The following is a 25,312-nucleotide window of genomic DNA, read 5'->3' on the forward strand; positions in this document are numbered from 1 at the left end:
AGTATAGACGACTGATGGGTAGTAATTAAAATGTAGATTCCAAGAAGTTAATGGTAGCCAGGAGCTAGTGACTCATGCCTAATAATCCTAGCTACTTAGAAGAGTGGAATCCGAGGATCATGGTTTGAAGACAGCCTGAGCAGGAAAGTCTGTAAGACTCATCTCCAATTGGCCACCAAAAGCCAGAAGTGGAGCTGTGGCTCCACAGGTAGAGCACTAGTCTTGAGTAAAATACTCTAAGCAAGAGGCCCTCAGTTCAAGCCCCATCATGGGCACCAAAAATTTTTTAAAGGGTAGAAGGGGGAGAACGAAGGAAGAGGTGATACTGTTCAAGATGCACTACACTCATATACTTATATGTTTAACTGAAACCCGTTTGTATAACTACTTAGAGATTAATGAGCCAGGTGCTGGTAGCTCACACTTATAATCCTACTCAGAAGGCTGAGATCTAAGGATCGAAGTTCAAAGCCAGCCCAGACAGGAAAGTCTGTAAAACTCTTATCTCCAATTAACCACCAAAAAGCTAGAAGTAGAGCTATGGCTCACATGGTAGAGTGCTAGTCTTGAGCACAAAGGTACAGGGACACCCCTCCCCCCCAAATATATATATACACACACACACACACACACACACACACACACACACACACACATATTTAAGGAGTGACTCTGAGTTTGTATCAGTATCCTACTCAAATCTGAAACGTGTGAATTCTGCTTTTGGAATCTAGCTGCAAAAAGCACAAAACTGCTCTGCTTTTTAAGACACGGGAGTCCTGGTAAGCAGTCACAATTTTCCTTCACTGAAAATCTCATTGCATATAATGGAGAAGTCACTGAATACTATGTCTTTCTATTATACCCAAGTGATTTTCCCAGTAGGCGACCAGCAGCTACACCACAGGAGAGCCTCAGACTTGGAACAAAAATGGCATTGGGGATCATTTCATATGCAATCCTTTCTTCAGTCTGGAGCCCTGGCTGGTTTTCTTTACTCTTGGTTGAACTGAGTGGGAAATCCATAAAGTGTGAACAGAAAAGACTTTATCAATAATGCAATCCTGCTCTGCTGATTACCGGAGGGACAAATGTCTATTGTACTTGGAAAACACAAAACAACAAAAGATCTTGGCATTGCTAAAGCGAATGGCTGACATGCCATTTCGAGGGGACAAAGCTCAGTGAATCCAGGTGAGTGCTGGCACACTTTCTCCCCTCATCTGGAGTAATAAACAGGCCCCCCGAGTCAGAGGACCACCTCTCCCTTTCCCATCTCCTCTCTCTACATGAGCTGCCTATTAAAAAAAAAAAATCTATTTAGTGAAGGCCATTTGGCAAGGTATCCTGCATGCTTCATTTTCTTTAAACAAGGCATTAATAAAATCACAGTAGCATCTAATAAGATTTTTAATTCCTTAAGGGTGGAAACCATGGCAATCTTTAATGAGTCTAATTGAGTGGGAGCATATTAGTTCTCTTCGACAGAACAAACCACAGACCACTCCTTGGTTTTACAACGTATCATCAAAGGTTCCAGAAGGACATGAAGAATCGCGCTAGTCCACTATAAACGACCAGCACTGGTCAACACAGGATATGTGCTCAATAAAGAACGAGGTCCAGAGTTACTAATTGCACAAACTGGAAGCAGCACAATCCATGAATGTGATTTTGCACCAGTACTGGGGCTTGAACAAAGGGTCTGGGCGCTGTCCTTGAGCTTTTCTGCTCAAGACTGGCGCTATAGTTCCACTTCCAGTTTTTTGGAAGTTAATTGGAGATAAGAGCCTGGGCTGGCCTCAAACCCAAATCCTCAGATCTCAACTTCCTGAGTAGCAAGGATCACACTGGAACCCAGCATTAAGTCAGAAGTTTTTTTGTTTTTTTTTTGGGTCTGGTCATGGGGCCTGAACTCTGGACCTGGGCACTGTCCCTCAGCTCTTCAGCTCAAGTTAGCGCTCTACCACTTGAGCCACGGCACCACTTCTGGCTTTTTTTCTTTATGCTTATATGGTGCTGAGGAATCGAACCCAGGGCCTCATGCATGCAAGGCAAGCGCTCTACCACTGAGCCACCTTCCCGAAGTCTGAGTTTTGAGAACACGTTTCTGTTTTACTCCTGAAGGAGTTTCTATTTGGAGTTCTCAGAGTAGTGAGAAAACTAGCTTCCTATGTCTTGCAATGCCAAGATACTCAGACACCACAGCCTTGAACACAGCCCCTGCTACAGCTGCAGCCAGTGAACAGGAGAATTCTCTGAAGGAACCTTTCCCTCTCCCATGGGTAGGAACTTCCAGCTAAGCAATATATTTAAGATGAAGCAGTAGTACTCACAAAATCTGGGGTTCGGAAATCCTGCTGACCCTCCAGTGATCCACAATTGGGGATGATTGTTCGTTCAAAGTTTTCCAACACTGAAGATAAATGGAGAAATAAATGAATACAATAGGAAGCGTAAAGCATAGCTCTATTTAAAATAGCCCACAGAAGCAACTATGTATATTTAGCATAGGCAGTACACTTGCAGTCAACATTATTTAATGCTTTCAAGCTCAGTAAGGATAGCCAAAATCTTCAGCAACTGTTTCATCCATGGATAACGCCATGCTGGTAAACATACTAGGTCTTGCACAGTGCCAGTGGCTCACACCTACAATCCCAGCTACTTAGGAGACTGAAATCTGAAGATCGAGGTTCGAAGATCCATGAACAAGAAAATTTGGGAGACTCTCATCTCCAATTAACCACCAAAAAGCTGGAAGTAGAGGTGTGGCTCAAGTGGTAGAATGCCAACCTTGAGAGAAAAAGCCAAGTAAGCCTGTGAGATCCTAAGTTCAAGCCCTGGTACTGGCATGGAAGGAAAGGGAACGGAAAGCAAAGGACAGGGGGAATAGGGAAGAAAGAGGAAAAGAGGAGAAGGGGAAAGGGGAAAAGGGAAAGGGGAAGGGGGAAGGGGGAAGGGATAGGGAAGAAAGAAGAAAAGAGAGGGACAGAAAAAGGAAAAGAAAAAAAGGAAGGGAAGGAGGGGGAGAGGGAGGAGGGGAAGAAATCCCATCATGGTATTTATGATACATTCTTTTATGTCAAAACAGCAAGCCAATAAAATGTAATGCCTATATACAGTTTGATATGAGTACTATAAAACTGATAGCTAGATGTCAGAATGATGTCACCCTTTCTCTATAATTTTATAACCAAGTTATGTGCACTGTATCTAATGGACAGAGCTGTAATAGTTGATTTTCCTTCCTTTCCCTTTGGAAGGGAATCTGAAAGCCTTCAAAGTATGCATTTTGCTTGTAGACAGGGGAGATACAAGATGCCTTTATTACCCAGATGTTGTATTAAAGGCATCTATGCTGCCTGAAAGGATTTGTGATAGAGAAAAAAAGGAAGTATTTATAGTTCTAGTTATTCTTCTAGTAATGGAAATGAACAGATTTCCTGGTTAATGTCCACACAGAGCCAAAAGCGAACTTTCAGTGAATCAAAATAGAAATGGCTTCATGGAAACAACCAATCAGGTAGAACAAAGCCACAGCTGATCATCTCACCACCTAATATACTGACACGGCAAAAGACTTCTGATGCTAATATGATAATTATGCTTCTATTATTGCAGGGCACCAGGAATTGTGGAATTATCATTTCTGGTAATCTGACCTAAAAAAAAAAAAATCATGCCTGGCCCCAGTGCTCACACTTGTAAACCTAGCTACTCAGGAGACGGAGATCTGAGGATCACAGTTAAAAGCCAGCCCGGGCAGGAAAGTCTGTGTGACCCTTATTTCCAATTAACCAGCAGAAAACCAGAAATGGATCTGTGACTCAAGTGGTAGAGCATTAGCCTTGAGCAAAAGAGCTTAGGGACAGAGCCCAGGCCCCAAGTTCAAGCCCCACAACCACAAAACAAAACAAAAAAAAAAAAAAACAAAAAAAAAAAATCACGTACTAGCAAAAATAAAATAGTCAAAATTAAGGTGACACTTTGAACTCTTTAGGTTAAAATAGAATTGGAAGGGATTCTGAAAAGGTAAATGTTACTTTTGTTGATTAAAAATCAGCTTTTCCGGCCAGGCGCTGGTGGCTCACGCCTGTAATCCTAGCTACTCAGGAGGCTGAGATCTGAGGATCGCGGTTCAAAGCCAGCCCGGGCAGGAGAGACTGTGAGACTCCTATCTCCAATAAACCACCAGAAAACTGGAAGTGGCGCTGTAGCTCAAGTGGTAGAGTGCTTGCCTTGAGCTGAAGAGCTGAGGGACAGCGCCCAGGCCCAGAGTTCAAGCCCCACGACCGACAAAAAAAAAAAAAAAAAAAAAAAATCAGCTTTTCCTGGGGGTGGGAAGGTGGCTCAGTGATAGAGTGCTTGCCTTGCATACATGAGGCCTTGGGTTCAATTCCTCAGCAGAAAAGGCTGGAAGTGGTGCTGTGGCTCAAGTGATAGAGTGCTAGCCTTGAGCTGAAGAGCTGAGGGACAGCACCTAGGCCCACAGTTCAGGGCCCATGACATACAAAAAAAAAAAAAAATCAGCTTTTCTTAATATCTTTTAAAATGTATTTGCTTTTTGTGTGTGCCTTTCAAATGTATTTTCAGTACTGTATATATTTCCTGTGTTAGAAAAAAAAAGTAAGTACTATCTTGAACTGTATCATTAGTTCATTTAATTTCCGCACTTAGAACATAAAAATATTTGGGAACTCTCTGTCACATGTTCAGGCCCACAAGGCTGGAAAACTACTCTAATACAGCAAAAGTTTAAGAAGAGCTTTGAAGCTGCAGCTGGTGGCTCACGCCTGTAATCCTAACTACTCAAGAGGCTAAGATCTGAAGACTAAGGTTCAACACCAGTCTAGTTAGGAAAGTCTGTGAGGCTCTTATCTCCTATCAACCACCAAAAAGCCAAAAGTGGAGCTGTAACTTAACTAGTAAGAGTTCTGGCCTGGACAACATCTAGGCCCTGAGTTCAAACTCCAGCACCAGCACTAAAAAAAGAGTGCTTTGCCTACCATGTACAAGGCCTTGGATTGATTCCCAGTATCACAGAGAAGGGGAGGGATGGTGTAGGTATGTTTATTTTTTCATTCAATCGTTTATTTTGGGTTTTTAAGCTACGATCTCTCTGTACAGCCCAGACATCCCCAAAACTTGTAATTCTGTATCAGTCCTTGAGAACTGGGATTACAGGTGAGCCATCAAGCTTGGCTGAGAGCGTGTATTTTTTAAATCTTAGAATAATAAGATTGAAACACTCAAGCATCAAGAAAGGCAGTACTGGCTCTGACTCACTTACTTCGCATTCTAAAATCAGGGGCCCCATAAAAATATCTAGAGGCCTGGTCATTGTAATGGGTTAACACTATGAGGACATGAACCAACAGACGCACTGCACAGGGTCACCTAATCCACCGATTAAAAATGGAACACCAAAAATTTACTATCCCGACTGTGAAACTGAGAGATAACCTATACCATGCCCATAAGAAGATACATTATCTCCAACTTTATAACTTAGATAATTATAGCTCACTCATCAGAAAACAGAAAACAGCAGCAAACTCATGGGTCAAAAACCAAAGTGCTCGATAAAGCTGAGCCCCAGAGAGGAAGGTAAACCAGAATCAGGCAGGGATATTTATCTAACCTTAGAGCACCACATGGCAGATAGATGGGCTGGGTTCTCATAATTTATTTATTATGGTGATTGGTAGCCGTTGAGATAATCAGAAACACCATAAATACATGTAAGATTATAAAAGGACATGAAGTGGAGGTGAACCACAGAGAGAGAGCGCGTATTGCCTAACATTCGCACTCAACTCCTAGCACCAAAATATATTTATGTGCATGTGTGTACATATATGTAAATGTATGTATGTGCATATACACATGTGTATATACACATGTGTACATATATACACACATATAGGCACGCATGCATGCACACACATACCATGGCATGGTACAAAGGGCATTAGTTATAAACTAAGGGCATTGAATAGGTTCCAGTTCTCACTCAATAATTCTTCTGCTGCTTGATTACATAATCTTGGGTTTACTTACTTTCCATTTATCTGATGCTAGTGATAACATTACTCTGGTAATCTCATGCGGTTGTGCAAAGATAGACATGACCATTCAAAACCATGTCGTAAGAAAAATAAAGCACTCTGCAAAGAACATTCATGCACATAGGCTCAGTGATGTGAGGAACTGGAATGGAAATGTACTGAGCATATTCATCTGTGCCTGGCACTTCTGAATATTTGATCCTAATTAGTCTTGTTATAATGTGAGCCACTAGCACTCAGATTTAATCTTTTTTGTGTGTGCCTATTTCACTGATGGATAATATTTTAGAGTTGTTAGGCACCTCAAGGCAATCTCCAAAAAAGTTATGCAACGGGAACCTGAACCTGCTCGGTTCCAAAATTGATTATCTTTTGAATCCATTAATCTTGTCTGAGAATGATTATGAATAATTCCATGGGCACCCCAGTATTAAAGTTAATTAGGAATTAAAACAGCATTGTAAATATAAGTAAAATAGCATCTGCAAATAACTGCTTCAATATATAGTCAGAGATATAATAGACACATGTAAAAGAACAATGAAAATGCATAAAATTTACTGACACAACAGTCACAAATGAAAAGACCTAATCAAAACGTTCTTCAGAGCCAGGTACCATCAGCTCACTCCTGTAATCCTAGCTGCTCAGGATGCTATGATCTGAGGACTATGATTCCAAGAACATCTGGGCAGGAAAACCCAGGAAAACTTCTCTTTTTGTCAGTCATAGGGCTTCAACTCCAGGCCTGGGTGCTGTCCTTGAGCTCTTCAGCTCAAGGCGAGAGCTCTACCACTTGAGCCACAGTGCCACTTCCAATTATCTAGTGGAATCTTATGGACTCTTCCTGGCTGGGGCTGTCTTTGAACCATGATCCTCAGATCTCACCCTCCTAAGTAGCTAGGATTACAGGTGTGAGCCACCAGTGCCTAGCAAAATGGGGATTTCTTTTTACCAATTTTTTTTCTTTTCATCTATTTGTGTTTGTCTACAGAAGCACATTTGATTTTTTTTTTCCTTGTCACTCATGGGGCCTGTGAAACTCTTTATCTTCAACTAACCACCAAAAAGCCAGAAGTGGAGCTGTGGCTCACGTGGTTAGAGTGTTAGCACTGAGCACTCAGGGACAGAGCCCAGGCCCTGAGTTCAAGCCCCAGGACCAGCATGAAAATAATATTAATACTACTAATAATTGTGGATTATAAAATACAAAGATGGAAAGGTTTCTAGCAAGGGATAAAAATGGCTGTGTTCTACTATACATGGCATTGAACTTGAGTCAGAAGACCAAAACATAGACCAATCTTGTGTTGAGTACGTTTCATAATTCTATGTCTCTTGTTTTTGCATCAATAAAATGCAGACCACAGTATCTACATCACAGGTCATTGTGAACAACCAGTCATTAGACATGTACACACACACACACACACACACACACACCAGTGACTTAAAAGTTGTTTACAACTCTGTACTGTCAGTTTTGTTTCAATCTACAGTAAGTTTTCAGGCTTTTTCTTTATACCGTTTTTTTGGTGGTTATTTGGGAGATACAGGTTCACAGACTTTTCTGTTCAGACTGGCTTCAAACTGCGATCTTCAGATCTCACTCCTGAGTTATCTTGGATTACAGGCACGAGCCAACCAGCACTGGCTTGATTAACTTCTATGAGACATGTACCACGCTTTAGGAACATGGCACTGGGGCCAGTGACCTTATCTTGCATATAAACGGTGCCAAAGAAATAAAAATTGAAGGGTCTAGTGAGGGATACGCACTCTGGACAGAAAATACTTAGAATGAGATTAAAAATAAAAAGGATGAAGTTGGGTGAGCGCTGGAGAATGGGGGTCATGAAATCATCAAGAATGGCCCCATGCTTGGGGTAGGTGAGTTGGTGATGACCCATTTTAACAAGGGAAGCTCAATAGGAGTTCAGAACCTTTGGGAAAAGGCATTATTTATTTACCATAGTACAAGGCAAATGAGCATTTGTTCTAAATTGCTGAGTCCTCTAAGCCTCTAACTGCATACTTACTGGACCCCAGCCAAGAGCCAAAAATGTCCTTATTCGAACAAAGTTTAGATTTTCATGAATGACCTTTTTTTTCTTTCCCTCCTCCCTCTTTCCTTCCCCAACAAAAAGTAGCTGAAGTCGGACAAATAATTCCAGAATTATCTCTGTTGAGAAAAAAGAAACTGGGCAGGGAAAGAGGGAAAGATCTTCACTTCCTCAAGATGAGGAAGATAAAGAATTCCATGGAGACCAGTTTAGATGTAGAGTTCACATTCCAGAAATAACTACAGAGCATTTGGGGGGAAGGGGAGAGGGAGTTCATTGTAGCGCATGCCAGTAACCAGTTGGGCTGTAAAGAATTCTCCAGGCTCAAGAAAGTGAGAGACGCATTTTCAAAGTCACATTTGAAGCGGGCGGCTCTCGCCTGTCTTCCTAGCTACTCAGGAGGGTGAGATCTGAGGATCGTGGTTCAAAGGCAGCCAGGATAGGAAAGTCTGAGACTCATTTCCAATTAACAACCACTTCTAAACTGTAAGTAGCATTGTAACTCCAAGTGATAAGAGTGCTGGCCTTGAGCAAAAGAGCTCAGGGACAGGGCCCAGGTCCTGAATTCTCCCACATCCAACCAAAAATCACTAAAAGTAAAGTCACATTTGAAGGAAGTAAAATCATGAGTGCTTAGGACAAAGTGTCCATTCAAATCTATCTGCTGAATTAATGTTACCCTTGTCTAAGTTTAAATTAAACTTTGTTCAATTAGCTCAACTATCTTAAAAGCAGGGGCAGTCAAGGTAAACTTGGAAAGAAAAATTAGTGCTCAACAAGGTGCCAAGATCTCAAAACAGCCGGGTGCTGGTGATACACTTGAAATCCTAGCTATGCAGGAGGCCGAGATCTAAGAATCAAGGTTTGAACAAGCCCAGGAAGGAAAACCCCATGAGACTCTTATTCCAATTCAGTACCAAAAGGATGTATAGAGCTGTGGCTCAGGTGGTAGAACATCAGTCTTGAGCAAAACAGGCCAAGTGACAGGGCAAGGCCCTGAGTCCATCCCCAGAACCACAAAACTCATGTATCAGAGATCCATGACGTCTCAATATTATTCCTAATTCTACATTGTCACTCAATAATGACCTTTGATACACAAAAGTTCTGAGTGCTGATGACAACCAACTTGTTTTAAATTCTTCTGTTGTTCACGCATTTGCTGCGAATGTCCAGGAACCTACTGCCAAACCAGGTCACGATGACCTGTGTTTATGTTTTCTCCTAAGAGTTTTATTATTTTAGCCCTTATAATTTATTGATTGGCTCTTATGTGTTTTCTGTATGATTTGAGGTAGAGGTTTGGCCTCATTCTTTGTGTGTAGAAATCCAGTTGTTACAACCCTCTTTGTTGAAGAGATGCTTCATTCCTCTATGTGTGTACATTGTGCACTTTCAGGAAAACTCTTTTGGCCATAGATGTATAAATTTACATCTGGACTCTGGGCTCCTGTCTTAGTGCTATGCTCTCCTGATTGCTCTATCTTTTTTTTTTTTTTTGGGTCTGGTCATGGGGTCTGAACTCTGGGCCTGGGCGCTGTCCCTCAGCTCTTCAGCTCAAGGCTAGCACTCTACCACTTGAGCCACAGCACCACTTCCGGCTTTTTTCTTTTTGCTTATGTGGTGCTGAGGAATCGAACCCAGGGCCTCATGCACGCAAGGCAAGCGCTCTACCACTGAGCCACCTTCCCAGCCCCCCCGATTGCTCTATCTTTGCAACAAGTTTTGAAATCAGAATGTGTGAGTCTTCCAACTTGATTCTTTTTTTAAATTATCTTCACAACATTGTGACCTTTTTAACACCATAGGAATTTGAGGCACCCTTGCATTTAACCAACACCTTTACATTCAAAACCACCTATCACATAACTGAAGAGTAAGGCTGAATTGATCTTGCTTTTCTTAAAAAGCTTGGCTTACATACTTGCTGTTCTATAAAAGACAAGTGGTATTAATTATAGAAAATATGTTCTAGTCATATCTTGGAAGGCTATCTCTTTTTTTTTTTTTTCCAAGTTCAAATGATTCAGGTCTTTTAGGACCCTTGAAGATTTCAGATAAACTCTTGAGTCTATAGCTGGCTATGGTTCAGGGGAAATTTGGTTCTGGTCTCTGATCGGTCACTTGCCAGATGCTAGCGATTATATATGCCCCAGCAACAAAACAGGACACCATTCTAAATTCCTACGAACTATAAAAACTCAAAGCACATTTGAATCACAGCTCCATGCTTTTTTTTTTTTTTTATTTGTGAACATACTGTACAGAGGGGTTACAATTACATGGGCAGGATAATGCGTACATTTCTTACCAAGCATTGCAGCCTCCTCCTTTGTTTACCCTTCACATCCCTTCCCAGCCTCCCCCCTCCCCCTACCCAATCTTTCCCCCCTTCCCCCCCCCCCACTGACATTGTAAAGCTCGTTTTTGACATGACAATTTGTACTTCTCATTGTTGCAACAGGTCCACCTGAATCCTTAAACGACTTGTTTTTCCCCATCTCCTCCACAAGTTATACTGACATCAAATATAGTGAAAGCAGGGGTTATACTGTGGGGGAGGGACATACAAAGCAACAAAGAAATAATCTTATAAATGCGTTAGAAACACATGCATGAAAGAAGAAAAAAAACATTAAAATACACATCTAAGGGTTCATTTTCCTGACATCACATTATCTGACCTTTTCCGCTTGACTCATACATATACTAGATATTGCAAATAAGGGAAACCATGGGACCTGTGTTTCTTTGGGCCTGGCTTACTTCACTTAATATAATTTTTTCCAAGTTTTTTCATTTCCTAACAAATGGGGTAATGTCATTCTTTCTGATGGAGGCATAGAATTCCATTGTGTATATATACCACATTTTCTTGATCCATTCATCTACTGAGGGGCATCTGGGTTGGTTCCATATCTTAGCTATGGTAAATAATGCTGCAATAAACATAGTTGTGCTGGTAGCTTTAGTGTGGTCTTGTTTGTAAACATTTGGGGAAATGCCCAAAAGTGGGATTGCTGGGTCATAGGGGAGCTCTATGTGAAGTCTTTTGAGGAACCTCCATACTGCTTTCCAAAGTGGTTGAACAAGTCTACATTCCCACCAACAATGAAGTAAGGTTCCCTTCTGTCCACATCCCCTCCAGCATCTGTTGTTGTTAGAGTTCTTGATTTTTGTCATTCTAACTGGAAGTGAGGTGGTATCTCAATGTTGTTTTGATTTGCATTTCTTTTATGGCTAGGGATGTTGAGCATTTCTTCATGCGTCTATTGGCCATCCTTCTATCTTCTTCAGAGAAGTTTCTCTTTAAGTCTTTAGCCCACTTATTTATTGGGCAGTTGTTTCTTTGAGGATTTGTTGTTGGGGGATTTAATTTTTTGAGTTCCAAGTATATTTTAGATATGAGACCCTTGTCCACACCTCCATGCTTAACCTACCGGAGGAAGGCCTCGGTTCCAAAATCAATTTTTACAGCATAGGAAGGAGGAGAAATTAGACATAGATAGCCAGGTGCTAAGGGCTCATAGCTGTAATCCTAGCTACTCAAGAGTCTGAGATCTGAGGATTGTGGTTCAAAGCTAGCCTGGGCAGAAAAATCCATGAGACTCATCTCCAATAAAGCACACACACACACACATCAGCCTTAAAAGGAAAAAGCCAAGCATGAACAAGAAGTTCCAAGTTCAAATCCAGTACCAGCATGGAAAAAAAATTAGGTGTCTACACTCAACCCAAACCTTTTATGCTTTAAGTGGTATGTTTGAGAATTTGGAACTCAAAATAACCCTTCACATGTATGCATTGTCTACCGCTGTGTACTTGAAACAAGGTGTAGAACAGCACCTCTCACCAAAAATTCCCATTATAGCCACATGTAGAGCTTCACTCTGGGGGCAGGGTGGGAGACATTATACATACAGAGTCTTGTGTTGGTTCAGGTCACATTGCTGCAATGCATAAGATTTATCAGGTTTTACAACTAAATGAACTGCCAGAAATGTTTTTCCAATGCTTTGTGGACATCTTGATTGGAAAAACAACAGGGAATGGATCCAACATACAATAACAGACATTCAATACCCCATGTATGGAAGCCTTCCATATTCACACAGGCCTCTCACCCAGAACAGAAGACACATGACCAGAGGAGGGACACGCTAGACTCCTACTGCACACATCAGTTCCTCTCGCTGTCCATCTCATGAGTGTTACTATATCAACATTTACTCTAGTGAACAGCTACAAATAAATTTTAACCCTGTGAGTGAATACTAAAATTTGGCAAATGGAAATAAAAATCAGAACTCACATACCATGTTTAGTTACTGAATTTGTAGAAGAGAAGTTATTTAAACCTGCCTGGTATTGGTGACGTATGCCTGTGATCAGGAGACTGAGATCTGAAGACTGAGGTTCAAAGTCAGCCCAAGCAGCAGAGTCCATGAGACTCCTATCTCCCATTAACCAGCAAAAAGCCCAAAGTGGAACAGTAGCTCACATGGAAGAGTACCAGCCCTGAACAAAAAAGCTAAGTAAGAACACAAGTTCAAGCTGAGTTCAAGCTTCACTACCAGCACCAAAAAAAGGTTATTAAGAACTAATATAGCAAAGGTTCTTGGAACAATTGCACACATGGGCAATGTCAGGTAATAGTTTTCTGAATGGTAATTTTGTAAATATAAAGTTTGAATGTCACTCAAGCCCCTTGATCTGATAATTTGACTACAAGTAAATAATATCTGAATGTTTAAATCAGTTGGACTACAATAATATGACAGTACAGCATGTGATTATACAAAATAAGTAAAGAATGTTCACTAGTTGGGCAATGGTGGCTCACACCTATAATCTCAAAAGGCTGAGATCTAAGAATCATGATTTAAAGTCAGCCTGGGCAGTAAAGTCTTAAAACTATTATCTTCAATTAACTGTCAAAAAACTAGAAGTGGAGCTGTGGCTCAAGTGGCAGAAAGCTACCCTTGGGTGAAAGACTATGAGGCAGTATCCAGGCCCTAAGTTTAAGCCCCAGTACCTGCACACAAAAAAAAACAAAGCTGGGCACCGGTGGCTCAAGCCTGTGATTCTAGCTACTCAGGAGACTGAGATCTGAAGATCCTGGGCTGGCTCACAGGAAAGTCAGTTAGACTCTTATCTCCAACCACCAAAACACCAAAAGTAGATCTGTGGCTCAAAGTGGTAGAGCATTAGCCTGAACAGAAAAGCTCAGGGACAGTTCCCAGGACCTGAGTTTAAGCCCAGTGACAGATAAAACAACAAAACAAGCAAACAAAAAGCTGTATGTAATGTGTAAGACTTTATGAAGATAAAAGTAAGTTGAAGAAGAAACAAAAAAACAGAAACCTAAGTAGTAGAATATAATTTTTTTTGGGGGGGGGTCCGGTTGTGGGGCCTGAACTCTGGGCCTGGGCGCTGTCCCTCAGCTCTTCAGCTCAAGGCTAGCGCTCTACCATGTGAGCCACAGCGCCACTTCTAGCTTTTTTCTGTTTGCTTATGTGGTGTTGAGGAATCGAACCCAGGGCCTCATGCATGCAAGGTAAGCGCTCTACCACTGAGCCACCTTCCCAGCCCCTATGATATGGTTTTTTATTGTGAAAATACTGTACAAAGGGGTTACAGGTACATGAGCAAGGTAGTGAGTACATTTATCCAGCATTGTTGCCTCCTTCTTTGTTTTTCTCCTACCATCCCTTCCCTCCCACCTCCTCAGCTACACCCCTCTCCGCCCCCTCTGTGATTTTTGATCTTCATTCTTAGTGCTGGGTCTGCCTGAACAAAACTAAACATTAACCTGTCCACTCTCCACTGTGTCTTCTCCCTGCTAAGCCTACTCTTTGTTCCTCCTGTCTTCCTGCTTCAGTACACGTTCCCAAACCCATGAAATGAATCCAATCCACACTCCCAGATATCCTTTCCCTCATCCCTCCACATGCAATCCCTCATCAAATTTGCTTAGCCAAGGGTACAAAATTCCCCCGGAAAACCAGCCACTATTCCCCATTCCCACGAGCCTGCCTGCCTGGATCAACACCGTGAAAAAGCTTTTAGAAGACTTAATATACTCTAGTGCCTACTTTATATCCAAAAGTAAGAAGGCATGAAGACACGCCTAGTTTGTGCAAGGTTCCAGACTCCATCTCCCACCTGAAAAAAATAAATAATAAGTAAATATTGAAAACCCAGTGCCAATACTGGGGCTCGAACTCAGGGCCTGGGCATTGTCCTTTAGCTTTTTCACTCCAAACTGGTGTTCTACCAGTTGAGCCACAGCTCCACTTCCAGCTTTCTGGATGGTTCACTGGAGCCAAGAATCTCATAGACTATCTTGCCCAGGCTGGCTTTGAACTGCGATCCTCACATCTCAGACTCTTGAGGAGCTAGGATTATAGGCCTGAGCCACCAGTGCCCCGCAGAAGAGGTCTTTTGAAACTACAAGTACTCGTTCATCAGTTAGTTCCAACAGGAAATCTTATTTGGTAAAGAAAATTTTATTTTAAAAAAATTATAAAAATGTTCTTAAAAAAAAAAACGGGGCTGGGAAGGTGGCTCAGTGGTAGAGTGCTTGCCTTGCATGCATGAGGCCCTGGGTTCGATTCCTCAGCACCACATAAGCAAAAAAAAAAGACAGAAGTGGCACTGTGGCTCAAGAGGAAGAGTGCTAGCCTTGAGCTGAAGAGCTGAGGGACAGCACCTAGGCCCAGAGTTCAGGCCCCACGACTGGCAAAAAAAAAAAAAAAAATGGGCTGGGAAGGTGGCTCGGGTAGAGTGCTTGCCTTGCATGCATGAGGCCCTGGGTTCAATTCCTCAGCACCACATAGGCAAAAAAGGCCAGAAGTGGTGCTGTGGCTCAAGTGGTAAAGTGCTAGCCTCAAGCTGAAGAGCTGTGGGACAGCGCCCAGGCCCAGAGTTCAAGCCTCATGACCAACCAAAAGCAAAACAAAACAAACACACACATACACACCAGTTGTCATCACATGGAAACATCCTTAAATTTCCTTGTTGAATCAACCAAATACTTCTTTCACCTGCAAATATTTCTTGCATGCCTACTATATGCCAACAAAAGGTAGCCTCTTTTAGATCTTGGTATTAAAAAAAAACAACAAAAACACAGTATAGTGGCACATAGCTATAACCCTGGCTGCTTAAGAAGCATAGATTAGATATCATGATTCCCAGACAGCCCAGGCAGAAAAGTTTGCATTATTTCATCTCAACCAGTGGCTGAGCATGGTGGTACAAGTCATCATCTCAACTACAGAGGAAGCAAAAATAGTGGGCACAGCCTTGTGTGTCTGACAGCTCTAGTGGCATAGAGAAAGTACAAGGAGAATCTCAGTCTAGAATAAAGTGTGACACTGCCTTGAAAATAACCAACTCAAAAAGGGACTGGAAGGCATGGCTCAGGGGTAGAGCTCCTGCCTCACCAAGTATGAGGCCCTAAGTTCAATCCCCAGTATTCCCCAAACAAGAAACAATAAATGCAGTGTCTCATGCCTATAATACTAGGAATTAAGGAAGATGAGATCTCAAGATCACAGTTCAAAGCCAGCCCAGGCAGAAAAGTGCTTAAGACTCTTATCTCCAACTAACCAGCAAAAAACTGAAAGTGGAGCTGTGACTCAGATGGTACAGGTGCCATCTCTGAGCAAAAAAGCTAAGGTCAGTTGGGCACTGGTGGCTCACACCTGTAATCCTACCTACTCAGGAGGCTGAGATCTGAGGATCATGGTTCAAAGCCAGGCCAGGCAGGAAAGTCCATGAGACTCTTATCTTCAATTAACCACCAGAAAACTGGAAGTGATGCTGTGGCTCAAGTGGTAGAACACTTGCTTTGAGCTGAAGAGCTCAGAGACAGTGCCCCACAACCGACAAAAAAAAAAAAAAGCTTAAGTCAAGTGCTCCAAGTTCAATTCCACAGTACTGTCGTAAAAGAAAAAAAGGCAAAAAGTGCCCCTCTTTTGAGCACTGTAGTAGTAGCAAAATGTTTGAGTATTCCTTTTGAATCCACAATTTTACCTTAGGACCTTATTCCCATACACATTCAAAAAAATTGCCAATACAAGAAGTGGAGCTGGGGCTCAAGAGGCAGCGCACTAGCCTTGCACACCAAAGCTCAGAGACAGTGTCCAGGCCCCAAGTTCAAGCCCCAGGACAGGCACCAAAAAGTAAAAGCAAACAGACCAAGAAAAAAAAAAACCCATAGAGGTATGTTTGCGCTTTCAAGACAGACTACAAAAAATGTCTAAGTAAAACTCAAATATCCAGATGATACTACAAAACATAACAGAATATTATCCATTTGCTTTAGGTAGTGGCATATCCAAAGAAGAATATGAAAAAAAAAATCAAAGTTTAGAAGACTTCATAGTGATTAACTAAACATTTGGAGAGAGAGAGAGTGTGTGTGTGTGTATGAGAAAGAGAGAGAGAGAGAGAACGCCTAGGCACCAGACAATCTAGAAGCATATACCTAAAACGTATGAACTAGAGCTACAGAGGAGAACACAATGATCCTCAGTGCTATTAAGCTTACGACTTTTATAATGAGTATATATTGCTCAGTAAGCAGAATAAAACAATAAAGATTAAGTGATCATCATAAGAAGTTGAAACAACTTTAACCAGCGCTCACCGACACCACACCTATTTCCATTTATCACAGTCTCACATCCCTACCGCAGACGGGGCCTCCCTAGGAGACCCTCTCCCACTGGACAAGCCCGAAACCCAGCAGCTACTCCTGACCTCCCCCTCTCCTCTGCCCTCATAGCCCAACGCTACTCTGTGGAGCTAAGATTCCTGCCCTCTGTCTTCCCCTTCCCCTCTCACACTGCCAGGCCCAGACGTGAACCCAGCCTCACTCACCTCCCAGCTGGTCCTCTATCAGTAACCGTCTACGTTTCTGAACTCCATCTCCTCTGGCAACTAAAGACACTACTGAAAATAAAATGCTCACTTGGAGTTTTTTTTTTAATTCAAGACTGTAGATCTAGGGGCTGGGAAGGTGGCTCAGTGGTAGAGCGCTTGCCTTGCATGCCTGAGGCCCTGGGTTGGATTCCTCAGCACCACATAAGCAAAAAGAAAAAAGCCAGAAGTGGCGCTGTGGCTCAAGTGGTAGAGTACTAGCCTTGAGCTGAAGAGCTGAGGGACAGTGCCCAGGTCCAGAGTTCAGACACCACAACCGGACCCCCCCCCAAAAAAAGACTGTAGATCTACCACTTGAGCCACAGCCCCACTTCTGGCTTTTTGGTGGTTAATTGGTGGTAAGAGTCTCACGGACTTTTCTGTCCAGGCTGGCTTCAAATTGGGATCCTCAGCAATCAAGCTCCTGGATAGCTAAGACTACACGTTTGAACCACCAACACCTGGCTTATAGGTATATGTGTGTATCTCCATCTTGGGGCTTGAACTCAGAGCCTGGGTACTATCTCTGAGCTTCCTTTACTCAAGGCTAATGCTTCACCACCTAAGTCATCGTTCTACTTTTAGCTGTGTGTGTGTGTGTGTGTGTGTGTGTGTGTGTGTGTGTGGGTGTGTGTGTGTGTGTGTGTGTGTGTGTGTTAGTTTTAAAAGATAAGATCTCACAGACTTTCCTAATCAAGCTGGCTTCAAATCATGATTCTCAGATCTCAGCCTCCCGAGAAGCTAGGATTATAGGTCTGAGCCTCCAGCACTCTGCTAAGAAAAGTACTGCTTTGTAATGTGAAACATACATTCCTGTTACATATTCTCGCAAAATATGATGGAAGAGCAGAAAAGTAAATAGGAAGGGTAACTGACAGAGGCACAGGGCAAAGTATTAACATGAATCAGCAAGATGAAAAGAAGGGAAAATGACTGTAAAGGAGCATTTCTACATACATTATACAAACTGTAATGTTTGAATTATCTAAGAGGGAGAGAGAGAGAGGGAGGCAAAGGCTCCACCTGCTCTCTGAGCACAGGATGATGTGACAAAGGAGAAAGGTGGGTCTGGGGTAAGACTGAAGACAAGAAGGATCTTAAATCCCTGGGATTCACAGGGCAGGGTCCACTGTCAACTGACCACACTGGTCCCATGGGTTCTTTCCAGAGCTAATGCTCTTAATCTAAGCTAGATCCACTCATAGGAGGACACTCTTAGGAGAGGATCACAAAGGCACAATGCCTATGTGCATCTGATCATATAAAATAATATTTATCAAAATGAACTCCAAGAAATAGAAACAAAAGGATTTTTTTCCTTTGCTGTTGTTTTTCTTTTCTTTTTTTTTTTTTTTTGCCGGTCATGGGGCCTGAACTCTGGGCCTGGGCGCTGTCCCTCAGTTCTTCAACTCAAGGCTAACGCTCTACCACTTGAGCCACAGCGCCACTTCCAGCTTTTTTCTTTTTGCTTATGTGGTGCTGAGGAATTGAACCCAGGGCCTCATGCATGCAAGGCAAGCGCTCTACCACTGAGCCACCTTCCCAGCCCTGTTTTTATTTTCTTTATCTTTTATTTATCTGTCTTTGGGAGTACAAAAGGGGACACAGAAATGGAAGGACAATGGGTGAACAAATGCAGCAATGGTGCTTACTAGATAACTATGTAGAAAATGAACTATACAACTTGAGGGTGGGGATGGAGGGAAAAACTGGTTGAGAGCAAGAGACAGCAAAAGTTGACATTGTAAAAAAAAAAAGGTATTCTTGACATAGCCATTCTAACTGGGGTGAGGTGGAATCCAACGTTGTTTTGATTTGTATTTTCTTTTACAGCCAGAGAAGTCGAGCATTTCTTCATGTGTCTATTGGCCATTCTTATTTCATCTTCAGAGAAGTCTCCCTTTAAGTCTTTAGCCCACTTATTAATGGGGCAGTTGTTTCTTTGAAGACTTGTTGTTGGAGGATTTAATTTGTTGAGTACTAAGCATATTTTAGATACGAGGCCCTTGTCTGTTGTATGGCTAGTGAAGATCTTCTCCCAGTCTGTAAGCTTTCTATGCTAGCTATGTCCTTTGCAGAGGCTCTGCAATTTCATGCAATTCCATTTGTCCAATCTTTCTTTGATTTGTTGTGTTTCTGGGTCTTTATTAAAATTTCGGCCTGTCCCAAGGAGTCCTAGAGTTTCTCCTATTCCTTCCTGTCATGTTTTACGGTGTCTGTTTTTACTTCTGCAGGGTGGTATATAAGAATCTAATTTTTCTACAGGTGTTTAACCAATTTTGCCAGCACCACTTACTAAAGAAGCTGTCTTTCTTCCATTCTATTTTTTTTTTTGGCTCTCTTAGCAAAGATTAGGTGGCTATAGGTCTGCAGGTTCTAATAACAACAGATGCAGGAGGGGATGTAGCCAAAAGAAAACCCTACTGCACTGTTGGTAGGAGTGTAAACTTGTTCAACCACTCTGGGAAGCAGTATGGAGGTTCCTCAAAAGACTACACATAGAGATCCCCTATGACCCAGCAATCCCACTTTTGAGCATTTACCCAAATGATCACAAACAAGGCCATACTAAAGCTATCAGCACAACTATGTTTATCGCAGCATTATTCACCATAGCTTAGATATGGAACCAACCCAGATGCCCCTCAGTAGATGAATGGATCAAGAAAATGTAGTATATACATATATACAATGGAATTCTATGCTTCCATCAGAAAGAATAACACTGCCCCATTTATTAGGAAATGGAAAGACTTAGAAAAAAATCATATTAAGTGAAGTAAGCCAGACCCAAAGAAATATAGGTCCCATGGTTTCCCTCATTTGCAATAACTAGTATACGTCTAGGATAATTTTATCAGATGAGCAGAAGCTGAAAAGCTATTTACATATGACTATCTAAGATGATGCTAAGTGAAATGAACGCCAAGATATGGACACAAGAAGTCATTCTTTGTTGTTGTTTTTAATGTACCATGTGGTTTGGTTTCCTTTGTATGTACTTCCCCCTATTGTAGATCCCCTGTTGTCACTGTACTTGATTTTGGTGTCCTGCCTCTTGTACATACATTTATCTAATTTGGGGAGGGGAAGGGGAATAACCAAACACTGAAACAAGGACACAGGATGACCCATTGCAACAATGATACCCACAATACAGTATATTGGAAATGAACTTTACAACTTTGCAAAGGGGGCGGGGGAGGGGGTTACAATGCTCGACAAGAAATGTATGCATTGCCTTACTCAAGTAACTGAACCCCTCTGTACGGCATCTTTACAATAAAAAAATTTTTAAGATGTATTCTTTACCTCACTTATGTAACTGCAACCTCTCTGTACATCACCTTTACAATAAGGAAAAATAAAAAGAATCTAAGCTGGGCCAGGAGCTCATGCCTGTAATCCTAGCTATTCAAGAAGTTGAGATCTGAGGCTCACACTTTGAAAGCCAGCAGGAACAGGAAAACCCATGAGACTCTTCTCTCCAATTACACATCAAAACACTGCAAGTGGAGATGTGACTCACATTGAAGAGTGCTAGCCTGGAGGGAAAAAGCCAAGTGAGAGCATAAGGCACCGAGTTCAAGCCCCAGGAACCAGCACACAAAAATAAAATTCACAGAAAGAATGTAACATTCTTTTCTGCTTTGTTTTCCTTCACATGGTCCCCAAAAGGCAGTGACAGAATTAAACAGGAACAAACCACCTGGAGATTCGGTCTCAAGTCACCAGATGCTGTCCTTAGCAATTCAACTCAGATGAGCTACCCAAATGAACTAGCAAAGCACAGCCCTAGCAAACCCCTCCTTGGTCTCTAAGCCCCAAGGTCAATGACTTGGCAGCCCCTTTTTAACCTCTCAAGTCCCTGTACTGACCACAGGCAGCATGATCAAACACCCCCAATCAAAACCACAGTGACAGGCAATGGCCACTATCTTGCCCTCATGACTGAGAAAAGCCAACTTGGAAGAGAGAAACAAAATCCAGCTGAGCCTCCTATCTCCCCACACGGGCTCTGACAGAAGGCAAGCTTCCTGTGGGAAGAACAGGCACAGAGCAAAGTGGGGGAAAAACAGACATTCCTTGTGATTATCTTTTCTATTCTTCTGTTCACAACTCAATGTCTAGATAGCCAAGTATATTTGGAGATGAGCTGTCATCAGGGGGGGAAAAAAGTCCCAAAAGGGGAGAGGTGGGGAAGAGGGGAAGTGTCAGCATTTTTAACTGTTTAACCATTTCTAGTTCATGAAGTATGGGTTTCAATATGTGGGAAATTTTTACTTTACACATCTTGCAAGGACTGAAAAATGAGAAAAAGCAGCTGTGTGCTAGTGGCTCATGCCTGTAATCCTAACTACTCAAGAAGGTGAGATCTGAGGCTCTTGCCCAGGCAAGAAAGTCTGTGAGACTCTTAACACACATACACACACACACATGTGCACCAGAAGTGATGTTATGGCTTAAGTGGTAGAGCACCAGCCTTGAGCAGAATAAAATAAAAAAATAGCTCAAGGACATCATACATGCCCTGAGTTCACACTCCAGGACTGTCAAGAAGGAAGGAAGGAGGAAGAAGGAGGAAGAGGGAGGTGAAGGTAGAAGAAGAGGAGGAAGAAGAGGGAGGGGAGAAGAAATACAAAGAGCGACTTCAATTTTGAATTTTTACTTTATTATTACAATTAATATTTTGGTGATGGTACTGGGGCCTGAGGCCTTGCTCTCTCCTTTGGCTTTTTCAAGCTCAAATTTGGCACTCTCCCACTTGAGCCACACCTCCGCCTCTAGCTTTTTTGCTGATTCAACAGACTTTTCTTCCCTAGGGCTAGCTGGAACTCTGCTCCTCAGCTCTTGGCCTCCTGAGTTGCTGGGATTACAGCTGTAACCAGCCAATCAATTTCTCATTTCTCTGACGAGTTGCTCCAATTCTGTTCACTATTCTGCTGTTCAATTACACATAATTATACTCTGACTTCTTCTAAATAGAATTAACCTGTGGGTAAAGACAGACCTTGAAATCAGCCCCTGAAGTACTTGAATCTCATGAGGATGAGAGAAAGCTGAAATTTCAAGAATCTGTATAGATGAACTAGGAATGTGTAGCCAGTTCTGACAATTCCAGACCTCCTAACTCCTGGGCTAGAGAATTTCTACCATTCTCCACCCTCACTCTGCGGTACAAAAGAATCAAAGAAATCTGTTTCATCATATATGTGTTCAAATGCAATATAAATAGTCATTAAGAACTCATAATAATAATAATAAAAAATTCATAATAACTGGGCACTGGTGACTCACGCCTATAATCCTTGCTACTGAGGAGAGTGAGATCTGAGAATCATGGTTCAAAGCCAGTGCAGGCAGGAAAGTCTGTGAGACTATTACCTTAAGCACAAAAAGCTGGAAACAGCGCTGTGAATCAAGTGGTAGAGCACTTGGGAGAGAGCCCAGGCCCTGATCCTCAGCTCAGGGATAGTGCCCAGGCCTTGAGTTTAAGCCTCAGAACCAGCAAAACAACAACAACAACAACAAAAACTCATAGTATATTTTATTTAACTATGGAGCACTAAATGCATGCACTGATCTCTGCTTCTACTAAAATGTAAACCGAGAAAGACAAATAGAGTAAGAGAGCACACAGTGTCCCCAGGGTTGGAAGACTGAGAACGCTACAGGCAAGTGGAAACTGGCTAAGCTGGAGCAATCTTCATCCTGGCCTGGGAAAGCCCAGAGGCTGTCATTAGGTGCACATGCTGAGGAGCTGGCTACACAGGTTCTTCCAGTTCAGCCACTCTGAGGAGTGTTCCCCCAGTCCCTCATCTTCAGCTCCCACACCAGAGACTGGGAGTGTCTACTAGGATTCCACCATGTTCCTTGGGCTCCTAAGTACCAGGCCTTGTAAAACTTGCAGATTCTTTACTTATAAGACAGACAACATAGCCGGATGCTGGTGGCTCACACCTGTACAGTTCAAGCTACTCAGGAGGCTGAGATCCACGATTCTCAGATCTCAGCTAGCCTGAGCAAGAAAGTCTATGAGACTCTTACCTCCAATTAGTCACCAAAAATCTGGAAGTGGTAGAGAGCTAGTCTTGAGAAAAAAAAAAGAAACAGCTCAAGGACAATGTGCAAGCCCTGAGTTTATGCCCCAGAAATGGCGTGCATGTGTGTGTGCATGTGCATATACACATAAACAGGACAGACATGCATGCATGTACACACACACACACACACACACACACACACACACAAAACAGATAACACAAACACTGGATTCAAATATAAAGGTCTACAAAACCCCAGAGAAAGTTTTCATACAAAGGATTCTAAATCAGAATCTGACTTAAGGAATTTAACAAGAACCCTTGGACCCAGAATTCTGAGATAGGATTTCTTCCCTGGAAAAATCTAACAGGTAGTTAAAGGCTGCTCTCATTGAAGGCCACTGACTCCTTACTTGGGCCCAAGAGTAGTAACGAACACCAGATCAACAAGAACCACCACAGCCTCTCTCACTCATACCCTTTGTCCATGTGAAAGCATGGAAAAAGATGCTATACCAAAACGAAGTTGCAAAGCAGTAAGACATAAATGTAGGCCTGTAACACAAGTGCCAAGCCAAAGGAATCTTTGAGATGGTGATAAAAGGGATCTGTTCCCCAATTCTATGGGGTGTCCAGAATGTGGAAATGTGGAAAAGCTCTAAAAGGCCTTCACCCTCAGCAAGGATGGCCCAGATAGCTTCCTGTGTGGTGGATTATAGGATAAGGAGATTTCACATCTAGGAGTTTGAGGTTGAATGATTCCTAACCACATCAGAAATGAAGAAATAAAAATCAGTATCCACTGTATAGTCTTGAGAGGAAAAGTAATCAACTCTATATGCTGTGGCTCATCTGCGGAGAGCATTACACAGTTACAATAAACATTGAATATTGATCTTAGCAAAATCACAACACAATTACAATATAATGATAATGGGGAAGGGGAGGGAGAGGGGATTATGTGAGAAAGGGCTCCGGGCAAAGGCAGAGGAAAGCAAGCTAAGCACCCTCTAAAATGGAAACAAAACAGAACAGATAAATGACAATTTTAAGCATGTTGGCAGAAAATTACTAAAAGAAACACCCCCAAATTGAGAATACTCATCTCTGGGAAACTGAAAAGATACTCCAGTTTTTCATAACAAAGTCATATAGCGTCACTTAATTTTCTAATTATGATAACATAAGGTAATTATGTACAAATCTGATACCAATAAAAACTTCCTGTTTCTTTCCCTTTACACCTGTTTCTTTCCCTTTACAAAGGAGGTAGTGGTCACACCTGTAATCCTAGCTACTCAGGAGGCTGAGATCTGAAGGTTATGGTTCAAAGCCATTCAATCAACCAGCAAGAAAGCTGGCAGTGGAGCTGTGGCTGACGTGGTAGAGTGCTAGCCTTGAGCAAAAGAAAAAAAGCTCAGAGCTGGGAAGGTGGCTCAGTGACAGAGTGCTTGTCTCGCATGCATGAGGCCCTGGGTTCGATTCCTCAGTACCACATAAGCAGGAGAAAGCCGGAAGTGGCGCTGTGGCTCAAGTGGTAGAGTGCTAGCCTTGAGCTGAAGAGCTGAGGGACAGTGCCCAGGCCCAGAGTTCAGGCCCCACAACCAACACCAAAAACAACACAAAAGCTCAGAGACAATGCCCAGGTTCTGAGTTCAAGCCCCAGGACAAGCACAAGAAAGAGTAACCAACACAAAAAAAGAGTACGAGAGAAGGGAGAATGGGGAGAAGGGGTGGAACCAGACAACCAAGTGGAAAGGCAGAGCAGGCAGAGCAAGAAGCCTAGACAGACAGACAGACATCATCAGCCTACAGATGGTATATTAAGCCTGGGACAGAATCAGCCTGACCAGAATCAGCTTAGGAATAAGTTGAGACAGGAAAGATATCAAGCTCTAAACCTCAAGCACCCAATTTTCAATACTGGATGTAGAAAATGAGTTGGGAGTTGAATCTATCAAGACGGAATAGCATCACCAAGCCAGGGCAACGAATTTCAGGAAGGCCCAGCCCCAGTAAGGATGAGATAAGCAGAAAACCCGAGGATTCAGCATGAAGGAGGAATGTTCATTCCTTATGCAGAAGTGAACTGGGTTCTTCCAGCACGGGCAGGAGCTGGCATTCACACATGGACCATTTTTACCAACTGCAAGGCCTCACTGATCAGTTAAAACTTAGGAAACTTCAACACAACTGACATTATCTA

General features: G+C 42.4%; 1 protein-coding gene across 2 annotated transcripts in view; it reads right to left on the reverse strand.

The window, feature by feature from the left end:
• Ano6 (anoctamin 6) overlaps positions 1 to 25,312 on the reverse strand; it is a 175,154-nt gene that overhangs the window by 104,105 nt on the left and 45,737 nt on the right. For both annotated transcript variants that reach the window (XM_042677691.1, XM_042677692.1), the window contains one exon: positions 2,337 to 2,416. In XM_042677691.1, coding sequence (XP_042533625.1) covers positions 2,337 to 2,416 — 80 coding nt within the window. The remainder of the gene's footprint in view (positions 1 to 2,336; positions 2,417 to 25,312) is intronic.

The sequence above is a fragment of the Dipodomys spectabilis genome, unplaced genomic scaffold (genome assembly GCF_019054845.1).
Source record: "Dipodomys spectabilis isolate Male_0828 unplaced genomic scaffold, ASM1905484v1 ptg000039l, whole genome shotgun sequence".
In the NCBI taxonomy this organism is placed as follows: domain Eukaryota; kingdom Metazoa; phylum Chordata; class Mammalia; order Rodentia; family Heteromyidae; genus Dipodomys; species Dipodomys spectabilis.